This window comes from Scomber scombrus, chromosome 21 (assembly GCF_963691925.1).
Source record: "Scomber scombrus chromosome 21, fScoSco1.1, whole genome shotgun sequence".
NCBI lineage: Eukaryota > Metazoa > Chordata > Actinopteri > Scombriformes > Scombridae > Scomber > Scomber scombrus.
Window position 1 is genome coordinate 10,971,790 of NC_084990.1, and position 14,013 is coordinate 10,985,802.

Below are 14,013 nucleotides of genomic sequence, written 5' to 3' on the forward strand. Positions count from 1 at the left end.
GTCATAGTTTTCTCTAAGATTTCTCCTCCTTTACAAAAATCTTGTGCTTTAGCATTTGAAACATCCACATACAGGTCCAAACACACACAGCAGGTAGAAAAAAACAATAAAAAGACATTTTCTTCTCCTCTTTGTTCACCACCATTTCACCCAGAAAATGTACAGTCCCTGTATTTCTGTGTTCACTGGAAATGAAACTCATTGAAAGCAGTTGTAGAAGATGTGTCTTCCAGCCAGTCCATGGATTTCCATTCATAATAAAAACAGGAATGACCCTCTGAAGTGTCCTGAGGTGATGCCTATCACTGAGAATCTGTCCCTCAGTATAGACACATATGAAAGCATGTTTCAGACAAACTGCTACATTGAGGTTTCCTTTTTTCACTTTACTTTATAACATAAAAGAAAAAAAAGCCGATGACTAAAGTTATGCATCAGAAGTTGAATGAAAGTCTGAGAAATGGCAGTCAAATGTAGTTACGTAGGTTGCCCTCAGATCACTGGCTTCCAACTGAACAGCATCACCTGATCAGATGAAGATTTGGCCTCCCCAAAGCTTATTCTGAGATGAAGAAACGCTTAAGTAAAGAGACGAAGAATGATGAGGGAGAAAACACAGAATTATTTTTATGGAGTCTCTAATTATAGAATCATTAGCACCACCACAGTGTATGGACAGAAAACACAAATGGCAGAATGAGCTGCTGAGAGGAGCAACATCAGTGGACTGTTAGACGCTGCCTGCGTGGCCTCTCAGCTTGGGAAGCAGTCTTTGGTCACAGATCAGAACCTAAAAGGCATGTGTCAGTGATCGGCTGTCCAAGTGTGTACCGCTGATTGATGATGTCCATTTCCAGAACCGGGGATTTGATCCTGAGCTTCCATTTCATGGTTTAAGTATTTCTCCTTTTTCAGTGGAGTCTCTGTGGTGGTCATCAACACCTCTTCACAGTTTGTTATTACTGTGAAAAGCCATCTAGTTTCCACTGCTAACATTAGTGTGGTCACACACAGATTTCGATGGCTGTTGCCATCACCATCTGACTTTTGTTCTTGTCTCGGCCTGGAGACTGGTGCTGTCCAGACTCCTCTCTGGGAGACAATGGGTCAGATAGGACACTACGTTTGAGTGGTGCAGGGCGAAGACATGATGTTCCTGGAGGAGTGGAAGGCTCAGGGTGTCTGTGGGAGGAGCGTGATGAAGATGATGACGAGGAAGAATTGCAACTGCCAGTGCACACTCCTGAGCTTGACCTTTCACCTCTCTTGGCTCGGCAAGATGCTCTGCGCCTGAGCTCGCTTACCAGCTCATACTTGACAAAGCAGAAGACATCTTTGACTCCACAGCGTTTTTCTGGCTCAGAAGCTAACAGCCTCTGAAACATGCGCAAGGCATCATCAGTGAAGCGGCGCCACTGGGATGGGTATGTTCCTACAGGACACCCTGCTTTCTGCCAGCGTCGAAATTCCTCATAGAAAGCATCAGCAGGTAGCGCTGCCTCCCAGGGGAAATTGCCTGTTAGCATACAGAAGACCAGCACGCCGAATGCCCACACATCCAGACTGGTGGTCACCAGGAAACCCTCAGCACGGCTGGCACGGCACACCTCTGGTGCTGTGTAGGGGATAGTGCCACTCACCCGTTTCACACGGCAGCCCACGCGTCGGGTCATGCCAAAGTCGGCCAGCTTGATGCGGCGGCACTCACGGTCAAAAAGAAGCACATTCTCTGGTTTGACATCCCGATGTACCAGACTTTTACTGTGCATAAAGTCCAGGGCCAAGCCCAGTTGTTGCATGCAGCGCTTTACCATCTCCTCTGGCAGACCCACCTAAAAGGAAGAAAGAGTGAAAGCAACAGAAAGTGTTGGGAGACAGAAAAAGAGAAAAGATTGGAATTAATGCATTCCAATAGAAAGAATAGTACATTGTGTAGGAGGTGAGACTATGGGAGGTGAAACAAGAAAAGAGCTTCATGGTGAGTAGGTTACTTTACTGTTAAAAAGAGTAGGTGATGGTTATATTGAGTGGAGGAATGTAAGTACAGACTCAAAAGTGATATGATCCAAAAAGAAAAACTGAAACAAAAGTTCTGCTGCAAACATTTTTAATGAGTCTTTAGAAGAACCTTGAAGTCATGAGCTCCCAGCACATCAACTGGAATAGCACTAAAGCAAAGTGAGAGCTCTGCGGAGAGAGAAAACCGGGACGAAGACAAGGCTCCAATCCCAGGAGAGCTTGTTAAAACCGCTGTGTCTGAACATGGCGAATGATTGGAGCAGCTCTAGCTGAGTGAAGATGGTGATTGGTGGAAAGAAGGATGATAGCTTTACCTGTGGGGGAATGATGTCGAAAAGGTCCCCGGCGGGGGCATATTCTTGTCCAAACACATAGCTGTCCTCTGTCTCAAAAAGGACATCCAGGACTCTGATGATGAAAGGGCTGCAGCTAAGTGAGCCCGTTAGACTGTATTCCCGCAGGAAACTCTTGAGTTTTGTCTTGTTCTTGGTAACAAACTTCAGTGCCATTTTGGTACCTACAAAAATCAGATATAAACATGTAGAGCATGTATATTAGATAAATCCTACAAATATTGAAGTTGTCATTAAAATAGCACAAATTTAGAAGGTAAATGATACTCTGAGGGAGTGGGGAGATCATTGAGTAACCAACCCTGTCTTTGTAACAGCTGCTACATTTATTAATATAAACATGTACAGTATGTATGACTGAAGGAATCTCACCTCCACTCCCTATTAAACACACACAACCAGCTGTTCGCAATCACAGCTGCAAACATGGAGAAGCTCTTTAAAGTGCACATACAGCACTTTTAATCTCCAATGCCCTCTCAGCCTCACTCTGTACTACTTTACAATGCTCAGTTATGCTGAGCCGGCTCTCTAACCTTGATTCTCTTATGACCAGGGATTAAACAGTAGACCTTGGTCTACTGCTTAATCCTTAACAAACCCTTTTAACTGTACTAAAATTAATTTCTCAGCACAGAACCCTGAGACTTGCTAATCGGCCTTAACTGGTTATCCTCAACTGTGAGGCATGCAGAACAATCTGCTTTTGCTATTATCTATTACCATTCTTCTCTGCATGTGCACCTTATTAGATGCTTTAATTATCAGTCAAGACATACTCGTAAAACTGGGCGAAAGAATAAAGATCTATCCACATTTGGAGCCCAAAGATGACATGCTCACCTTGGGTTCTGTGTGCCACCAGATCCACCTTGCCGTATGTGCCCTTCCCCAGCTCACGGATGTGCTCATACTGTTTGGCTACATCTGCTGCTGACAGAGAGGTGATAGCCAAGGCCTGCATGTCCTCCACAGGCACCCCTCCGCAGTAGCCCATCTTGGACGTAGGGGAGCCCCCACCACTGCCCACCCGTCCCGGCCCAGATGGAGAAAGAGACAGGCTCGCCTTGACGCTGTGAGGCAGACTGAGGGGAAAGGAAAACACAGCTTAGAGTCAGGTTTTGTTCTGCTGTGATGATAGCAGGCAATATAAATGTTATGCATCCATGTGTTTATGACTGAGTGCTCGTAAGTATCTTTATGTTTGTTGGCACATATCCATATGTTCTTGTTTGTACAGCTTGTCCCCATGGATGGTTAAATCAGGAAGGCTTTAAGAGACATTTATTTCCATACAATCAATTCAGGGAAGGCATCAACAGGGGAAGTGCTTTCAGTAAATGTATTGGACTTCCTGCTGTCCCTCTAGATCACTTTGGCGAGCTTTCAGAAACGGCTGGTCTCAGACAGCACTTACTGGCAGACAGATATGGGAAAATCAATATGGCCAGGTAGAAGGACTATCAAATGGAAACATATGGAGAGCATTAATAGTTTCAAGGTGTATACATGCTGGTGAGGCATGCCACACATTATCTGTGACCACTCTAAGTAATGTGCATATGCATTTCCTATACACACACAACCAGCATGTATTGCAGCAGTACAATCAATAACATGGCTGTAAGAAAAATGGGTTACTAAATTTTGCTTGGAAAACACATTTGGTTTGCACAGCAGTTGCTCTGATTATTTCAGTCAAACTGCTGAAGCTGAAAAAAATAAAACTGCAACAGAGAAGTAATTGCTGATTTTCGGAAGTGCCAAGTTTGAAATAGGTCAAACTGATCCTGGGAGGAAAAAAATATAGCGGTCTTAATTGCAAGCTCAGATGGAGTCAGGCACACTGACTGACAACAAAGTGAAATCAGAGATGAGTGACTGTGCATGTGAGGTTCTGTTACAGTGTTTGAGCAAACGGTAAGTCATATAGAAGAATAATAAAACTGTAATAAACAACGCAAAATGGGCCGTCTGATGAAATGGAGTGTATCACAATAATGATCTTATCCATTGTCTCTGCCTCTTTTCAACCACCTCCCTACACACACAATCAAATTAAATCACCCAATCATGCACAGCACACAAACACACACACACACACACACACACACACACACACACACACACACACACACACACACACACACACACACACACACACACACACACACACACACATATATATATACACACTCTAATAGGCACCAAATCAGCACAAACAATTTTGCTGATAGCCTTTTTCATCCATCATTCAAAGCCAACCACTTCACTCTTTGTTCTTTTCTTCCTGAAGGCAATTTCTCAGCACTACCAGGTTCAAAACAATGGAAGACCATAATCATAAATGTATGTTTGTCAGCTGTAAGGCTAAGTTTGATAGAAAAACATGCACAATTCCAAACATGGCACAGGTTTTGTTCTGTTTTTCTTCAGACAATCTGAAGGTGTTGAGGTTCCTCAGCTATCTTGTGGGAAGAGCTTGATAAATATAGCTATTAGACAGCTAAACCCAAAATAGGATGCAACCATTTGCAGCCCTGTGTACTTGGCTCATCACTCTTTGTCGAGAAAAACCCCCCCACTGCAAATAGAATGCCTTGTGTACCATATTTATTTCTGCAGATCACACTTGCTTCTTGATTTTTATCATAAGCATGGAGGTAGTTACATAAGAGACTATGAATATTGTAGCCTACTCATGCTGAGTGTGCCCACTGTATATAGCCTTCAGCAAGTCAACACAAAAGTTGATCGCTATCCAGACCAGTCTGTGTGTCCAAGGTTTGGTGATTAAACATTTAAACAGGACAGACAGACTGGAAGCATTTCCTCCCACCATGCATGGGCCTATAGCCTCCACCAGCAGAGCAAAGGGAGCGCTTGTTTACTGGCAATCCTTCCAGTCAGCTCCACGGTCAGAATGTGCAGCACTCAAGCATGGATCTTAATCACATTACTCAGCTCCCACAAAGACAAAAGCCCCCCGCCCCAATCCAACAGCACAGGATGCTTTGCACTCATTTCCTTTGCAGAACTGGATTAAGACTCCTGAAATATGATGAGTGGTTGAGAGCTCTCTCCACAGCTGCAATGACACTGTAAATGTGAACCAGAAAGTGCATTGTGGTGGCATGGAGGTGTGGGGATGAAGTTATGTGGATTCTGAGATGAATGTGTGTGAGTGTATGGGAGGGTGGTGGTGGTGGTGTGTGTGTGTGGGGGGGGGGGGGGGGGGGGGGGGTATCAGTCACACAGTGACACTCTATCAAAGGCCCTTTGTGTTCCTACTTCTGAGAGGGAGCAGCTGTGAGCCTCAGCATTTCTTGCTCGACCACAGCCAAATGCCCCACTGAACCCCCAATCTGCCCTCTGCTCCTTTCCTGTCCTCTCAGGCGGCTAAAGACAAGGTAACAGGAGCACATTGCACATGCAGATGAGGATTTGGCTCGAGACACATTTTAATGTCTGTGGGTTTTTAAGACAGTCCCACTCATTCGAAATCATCAGTAAGCTTTTTTTTTAAAGAAATCCTGTGCTGCCTGCTTATTACTGTATTGTTCCTCTCACTGTTGTCGTGGGAGGACCTCATAGCTTCAATATTGGTGATTTTTATGTTTTTATTGTGATGAAAAACCCCTGAGTATCTGGAACTTGCACATAAATCCAATGAGAATCTCAATAAATAAACTCAAGTCTGAAAGCAAAGACATCTGTCTAAAAACAAAGCCATTTCCGAATTCCTGAAAAGTGGAGATATGAGGTTTCCACTCAGCAGCAACAATCCTTTTTTTCAGCCACTAATTTCCCTTCAAATATAAATTGACAATCTTGCTACATTCAGCTTTACTCAAACAGAGACAATTGCATTTGCAGTGTTACCATCTTAAAAACTAGTCTGCTCCCAGAAAAAAAGGCAGATTTACCTCTTAATAACCACAGCGATGGTCCGGGAAACCTGCCGTGGTTGACTCCACATGTTCCCACGTGAGATTATACAGCAGAAACAGTTGACCTTTTCTTCTTTAACACTCTGAGATGAAAACAAAGATGAACCCTGTGATGCTACTGTGGCAAGCATTACCCTTGTCACAGACAGACTGTCTCTTTGCAGCCTCAGGGTGTGCTCTTGACATGTGCCCTCTTCAGTGTGTTCATAGCCCCGAAATGAGGGTTTCATTTTTGAGTTTGTCTTGCTGTGGACTGGGGACAGGATCAAATTTGTGGTTTTGACTGAAATCTCACAACAATTATTAAATGGATGGCCATAAAATTTGAAACATATATTCATGTTCCCCTCAAGCTTAACTCTTGGTGGTGGTAGAATGCTAACATCCTAAACGACAATGGTAAACATCCTATATATTAAAATGAGCATGTTATCATGCTGACACTAACACACTAGCACGGCTGTCAACAATATTTCAAGGTTGGATCGATAACAATGTTATTTGCTCTCCAAAGACTGACTGTACATCAAAAATTAATCACTATATAAAAGGCAGTGTGCAGGTGGCAAAGTATATCTATATATATTGTCAATTAACTCTCATAATTGTGTATTCAGTGGGCTTTTCCTTCTCCGAGCACAAACTATGTGAGTAATACAGTTGGAATGAATTGTGACATGACACCGATTACCTCATAAAGACGTTACAGAGAATACGTTCAAACATGAATACAGATTTAAAGTAAAGGATATTAGTTCAATTGTAATTGCGGAAAAGATGAAAAACTGCATATTAGAGCTATTGTTGCACCTTCATGTGAAACAAATTTAAAGAACAGGTTCACAATTTTTAACCCTGTCTTGAAACAACAGTCAGTTGCCCCGTATGAGCACTGAAAGAGGCTGTCCTCACTGTATTCATTCCTCCTGTTCATACTGGCTATTAAAAGATCCCCTTCAAATGCTCTTTCAATGTAACTGATGGGTGCCAAAATCCACAGTGTGCCCACACAGTCATTTTATGCAAAAAATTATTTTTCTTAAACTCATATGAGGTATCAGCAGTCGGATTGAGACTTGTGGATTTTGGACCCCATCATTTGCATTGTAAGTGCATTATGAAGGGATGAACAGGAGGAATGATTATGGCCAGAGGAACCTACTTTGGGCAGCTGAGTATTGTTTTAAGAAAGATTTGAAAAACATGGGTTACTAGAAAGCATATCTAAAGTGGCAGAGGAGATCAGATCAGCTGCTTTACACACAGTATTTGCCCTTTCTTAGTCCAGCCCTCACTTTTCCTCTCCTCTTTCCCTCTTGTCTGTTCCTGAAAATGTAAACAAGGGAATAATGAAAGAAATAGACTGCCGAGCCTGCTTTGCGTCTCTACCTCTCTCCATTACTAATGGACTTTGCTCTCGGCAGAAGAGTCATTACGGGTGAAGACTGATCTCCTGTGTCCAATTTACTGTCAAAATGTCCAACGTGCCTTGCCTCTGGGTCAGACTGAAAACAGAGGCTGAAATGCGATGTGACTGATGTGCTTTCTCTCACTGTCCATCTCAAAATAAAACAGTTGCAGGCATGCATACACATCTTGACAGTATGCATTTTTGTCAATCTGTCTATGTGTCTCAGTGTGGATAGGTGGAATATAAACAAAACACAACAACACAAAAAAAAAAAAATCTATCACTCAATCACAAGCTAAATGGCTTTCTTGTGACAGCCAGTTGCAGTCGGGACACTTTGTTCCCTACTAAGGTGTATAAAAACTGCATCACCTTCTTTAGCAGCACAGAATATCAGGGCCAGTGAGTTGGTGGGGTTGGCACCTCCATCAACACACTGCTGAAGAAACCTCCCACTGTGCTGTGATAGGTGAGCCAGCGGCCCAGACCACGGACACTCACTTTGACAAATCACTCACTTTCAGCTGTGCCTGGCTGCCCATATGGTGGAGCCCTGCTGGGACTGAGTGCTGCGTAACCCTTCCCTGACTTCTCTCGCCTCAACTCTACTTCCCATCATTCCTCTCTCTCTCTACAACCCTCTCATACACCCCATGGAGATACCGCCTGCTGAAAGGCCCTGGCGGAAATGCTTGCAGCCATCGCCCCCCTGCTGCTATGACCCAAGACCTGCGAGGGATAAAACCAAGGTTAAATGGATCCAAACAACGACTGAGAGTGGAGATTAAGTATGGGTGATGATGTGATCAGGACACTATGCTCAAATACTGTATGTTTACCATCAAAGAGAGAAAACAAAGATCAGCAAAGACAATGACATGTCACAAATCATGTCACAGCAGAATCCATCAACATTGTGATTTGGGATTAAGGTGTTGTTGGGATTAGAACCTACAGAGCATATAGCTGTAAGTGCCAATCATAATCAATGTCGTCATCACCCTCATTGTAATCATGTCCTGCAAAAATCATTCAGCAGTGAAACATCATTGCAATAACCAGGGTACATACTGTACCTAACCCCCCACTCTATCACAATCCAGTAGCCTCAAGTTCCAATAGGGAAGCTTTGTGTGTGTGTGTGTGAGAGAGAGAGAGGGAAGAGAGAGAGAGAGAGAAAGAGAGAGAGAGAAAGGAAGAGCAGGATTGGGGAAATCCAATGAGATGGAACTGAAGCATCCCCCTTTTTGTACACATGCTATACAGTAGACTGCATCTCTCTGATGTCAAATACATGGGGACATGTGACTCTTGTAAGAGCTCAGAAAATGGGGTCTAAATGGGGGTGTGGCTAAATGATGTAACTGTACTGCTAAGGAGGACACTGCTGTTTTTGTTTTTTTCTTCTTTCTGGGCCATTTCGCCCTCCACGTCAAGGCAAACTAACAATATATGGTGATTTGTGATGCTGCTCATCTGCTCATACACAATAACCTCTAAGTACAATCGATGCAGTAATGTTGATTGCTGAAGCTGCATTCAACCTCTCTCTCTCTCTCTCTCTCTCTCTCTCTCTCTCTCTCTCTCTCTCTCTCTCTCTCTCTCTCTCTCTCTCTCTCTCTCTATCCCCCTCATTTTCTCTCAAATTCAAATTCAACTTTGCTTTAATTGTATGACTGGGTATTAGCCAAAAATACGACACACTTAAAAACAACAAGTAAACCAAACATTAATTAATCAATAATAAACTGATTAGCCGTAACCGGTCAAATATATAAATCACATACAATGTATAAATAGATCAACGCAATTTACATACAGTCTACACTCATAATGATGGTATAAATACACACACACATGTAGCCTTTTATATGCATTTGATTGACAGAGCTATCATTAGCTTTTTTCCTCACTAACATTATGGCAGGTTAGTAATGTAATCTGCATTTTCTTTATTTTCACCCAGCACGACACAGACTCACTCTCCACAGTGTCATTCACATAAATATTAGCATTTTACCAACATCTCTGTTATGTATGCAGATTTTGAACAGACAGGACAGTGTCCTCTGTGTGTCCTATCTTTGACAATGTTTTGCATCCTTTCTGTTCTTTGGGTAGCCAGATGGTGTTTCTCTCTGTTTTCCTTTTTCTTAAAAGGATCAAAGTTTGGTAAGACTGCCATTTCTTGTTTCAATCTTATCATTCTCATGCTAGAAGTGTTTATTTCTTGATGTCAGTTTCTTTGGAATTTATGACGATGTGAGCGGCTGAGACTGGTTTAGCTGGTGTTTGTGTGGCAGCTGTTGGACAGGGCCATCTGGATTCTGTTGCTTTCATACAAAATCTTTATATTGCAGCTCTTGTATGTGTTTGCAGTATGAGTCTGATATTTTTGTAGTTCTGCAGGGCATTTTGGGGCATTTCTGTGGACCCATGATGTTTGTACTGAATTCAAGGTAAGATGTGGCCTTGTTTACGTATTTAAGAAGCCTTATTAAAGCTCACATTCTTGTATGCATATGTCAGTAAGGAGAATTTGTAGATTGTTTGTTGTTGATCACCACATTTCCTCAGGATACAACTGAATGCTTATCATAACTACTGTTCATATAGCATCAAACAATGACAGCAATGTCTGTATAAAAAGTTTTTACCTTGTTCAGTCACATACTGCACATCACCTGCTTCAGGTAGAGCAACCTTGACTCTCTATTTTATTTTATTTTATTTTCGAATGAATCCTCCTTTAAAGAAACAATTTTGTCCACTGCAGCTGCTGCTGCTGCTGCTGCTGCTGCTGCTGTGTGTGTGTGTGTGTGTGTGTGTGTGTGTGTGTGTGTGTGTGTTTTTGTGTGTGTGTGTGTGTGTGTGTGTGTGTGTGTGTGTGTGTGTGTGTGTGTGTGTGTGTGTGTGTGTGTGTGTGTGTGTGTGTGTTTCATTTGGAGTCCATTACCAGCCTCCAGGCTTTGCTTTTTACAGGGTTCAGTCTATCAAGTCAGCTGCTCATTTAAATGCATTAGACATGCATTAACGAAGAGATATCACCTGTCTGCACTGGACTAAGTATAAAAGGGCCATTAAAAGTGGAGTGCTCCTGATGCCCTCGCATCCATCTAGCACAGACTGAATCACAAATGCAGATTGGGGGTAAGAAACAGCAGCGGGGTATCAGGGATAATGAGGGTGAAAATACGAATTAAGTCGCAGCCAAACCATTAACACTATTAGAGTTAATCACTGCTTAATGGTATGTTGCTGTACATTAACTGTTGACACTGCTCTCAAATGTATTATCTGAGAAGTGGGTCAAAGTTCAGACAACACAAAGTTACTCAGGAAGGAAACAATCCAACAACTGAACAAAATGAAAAAATAAAATAAAAGTAGGACTTTTAATTAAACATGTTTTCTAATTATTATTGTTCTTCTGGTTTTCTTTCCCTTTTTTTCTTTGCATATAATTATATCCCTTTAGACACCAGGTTTGAGGCACCCTAGGGTGTATCTAGCTGTTATTGACTCACCTACTGGCGACCTGTCTCTCTCCTCCATGGTCCTGCATCCGCTCGGCGAGCAGAGCTACTGCGCTCCGCTCAGCACTGATCCGTTCGGCTCTGCAGGAAACTGAAGGAAGTTCTCGATCGGTTATATCAGGTCCTTCAAAAACCTCGCAGTCTCAAAGCTGATAAGAAAAGGGATGAGGTCCGTCGTTGTGCTTCGCTCGCTGCAAGCCTGACGATGACTCTGTTTCTGGAGATGGTCTTCAGTTGGAGACTTCTTTGGAGGCGGATTAAAATCAAAGCATCATCTGATGCTGGATGCTGAGATGAGGACACGGGCTGGGATCCCTCCTCTGAGCGCCCACCATCTCAACCTGCCGAGCACCGGGAGGAGAGGATGTGTGTTTATCTTTCGCTCCTCCAGTGGTCCGCATGACCCACTTCAGCACCGCACACACATACACACTGAGGAGAACTCATTCATTCGGGGGTTAAGAAAACCTCCACTGTCTGCAGCCTGCATGGACAAATCTTCATGTTTCCACTCCCTCTCAGCTCAGCTCGGTGTTGCAGTCACTGCTGGGCGATCAGTGTGTCTAGTCCGTCGGTCCAGCGGGATTCCTTGGATGAGGAGGGGGGGTTGGGTGGGGGGGTTCATGGGGGGTAGGGGGGGTCTCAGATGTTGCTCCTCTGCTGGTCCTACCAGTCAGCTCCTTCATTGTTCACCGTCTCCACCCTCTGGCAAACCAATACGCTCACGTGTCCCGGGTCCTAGCGCCTGGCCGCTCATCCACCCAAAACCATCCAACCTCAATGCGTCCATATAAGCTTTTAGTTTTTGATTCATGCTCTGAAGGAACAAGCTGCCCCACTCTTGCATAATTCAGCAGCTTATAGCCTCAAGTACTTCACATGGTGACTTTGCCAACTGTCCTTATTAGGTAACAACGAGGCAAGACATTCAATTAATTCACTGCCCTGGCAGCGCCCCTTTACTGTACATGTTTAACAGCAGGCCTCCTGCCAGGCATGTTTGCCAGCCTGAACAGATTGGACTGAGAAAACAGCATTGACATAACGGGGATAACCTTAGTGCATCATCATCAAAGATCACTAATAAAATGGCTTGATGGGTTTGTGCCTTTATAAATATTTTTGTGCTTACCTTCTGTCATCTTATCCCAAATGCCACACAATAAGAATATCAATGACCAACTTCTTTGTCTATTAATTAGTGTTTTTCTTTCCTGCATTTATCTTTCTCTTTTCTCACAACCAAGATTTCCACCGAAGAGATGGAGGCCAGGCTCATATCTGGGCTGAGAGTGAAATATAATCTTTTTTAAAGCAGTTCAGTATCAGCAAGGGAGGAGGAATGAAGCCTAGGGGAAAACGTCTGCACATGGGAATATGATCTTCCTGTTTTCCTGATACAAAATCATTTCACCCTGACTTTTATCCTTGTTGAGGAAACAGGTTCATTATAAGTAGATGCAGCTTCAGCACCATATTCACACCCAGGTGTCTCACACCGCAGAGTCAGGCCAACAGCCAGCGAGGCAAAGAGTTTCCTCAAGGGTTATCGTGGGAACGTAGCTGTCATAAATCATACTGTAGGTCAAGCACTGTGTGCTGACAGCAGAGAGCGCTGGGGGTCAAGCACACCAGGGGGACACACCTCTGAGCTGTGAACAAATAGAGCAGGGCTGCTCCTCCGCCCCATCTCATCCCCTCCTCTCTTCCCTTTTCAGAAACAGACTCACGTCCTAGTTTTTACTTTTTGTGTGTCACCTCAAGTTTTCCACCTCTGAGTTTCAAAGGGGTGGCCTTGTTTTTCTCTCTGTACTCAAATGTACTGTATCTTCCTGCAGAGTTTACTCTGTGTGCCCTAGCTGCCCTACATACTGCAATGTAATGGTGGGGAAATATTCACACAGAGCCCAGTTTTTGAACTAAAATGCCCTTCATGGACCACAATTAGATTAAACTTTTATATCACCCCGCTCTGGTATTTGAACAGAGTATGGATAAAATACAACACCATCAAGAATTATGATACTGCAATTATTATAAATGGAATAAACAGAACAAACATTTTCATGGAACATTTCCTTCCTGTGAATACAAAAATCAATGTTCCCTCTCACTTGTGACTTGTGAAAATGTGGTGTTTAATGTGTTATTTGTCTGTGAATGTTCTCATTCATCCAGGTCATAGTTATCTCTGGGCAATTGAATAGAAAGCAACTGGACTTGTTAGGTATACATAATTATTTGATTAATGAGTTAATCTTGTGAGTAATGCTGAACAAAATCAGACATAACAATATTTTTGACCAAATACCTTGATAGTGATATTGCAACAATATTGTAGGGAAGACTGTTGGTGCTTTCACAAAATATTTACCCAACGAGATTTTGGGTAAATAGTCAACAGTAATATGGATCTAATGACTAAAGGTGAATAATAAAACAGCTAGAACAGTCTGGAAAGTTCAGAAAATGACATCATTTTACTGTCATGCATCATTTGAAACCAGGAAAAGACAACACCTAACCCATATCAGGATATCCAAAATCTCAGACAATATCTACTCTCATATCACAGTATTAATATAAAACTGATATATTACCCAGTCTTACTTGTGAGTGTTTTTTTTCACCTAGCGATGCATCATATCTTGCAGCTGGGACTCAGAATCCTCAACAGTGTCTCATGTTAACACTATCTAGCCTGAAAATCTTTCCCTGTCAACATTCTTTGAAACTTTTATTTT

The 14,013-nt window shown here is 42.9% G+C and overlaps 1 protein-coding gene across 1 annotated transcript; it reads right to left on the reverse strand.

Annotated features, from left to right (window-relative positions):
- Window positions 1-1,004: 1,004 nt before the first annotated feature.
- Window positions 1,005-11,298, reverse strand: sbk1 (SH3 domain binding kinase 1). Its single transcript, XM_062442184.1, has 4 exons — window positions 11,261-11,298; window positions 3,216-3,457; window positions 2,334-2,536; window positions 1,005-1,832 (listed from the first exon to the last, which is right to left on the reverse strand). The coding sequence occupies exons 1-4, from the start codon at window positions 11,296-11,298 to the stop codon at window positions 1,005-1,007; spliced, it is 1,311 nt and encodes a 436-aa protein (XP_062298168.1).
- Window positions 11,299-14,013: the final 2,715 nt, after the last annotated feature.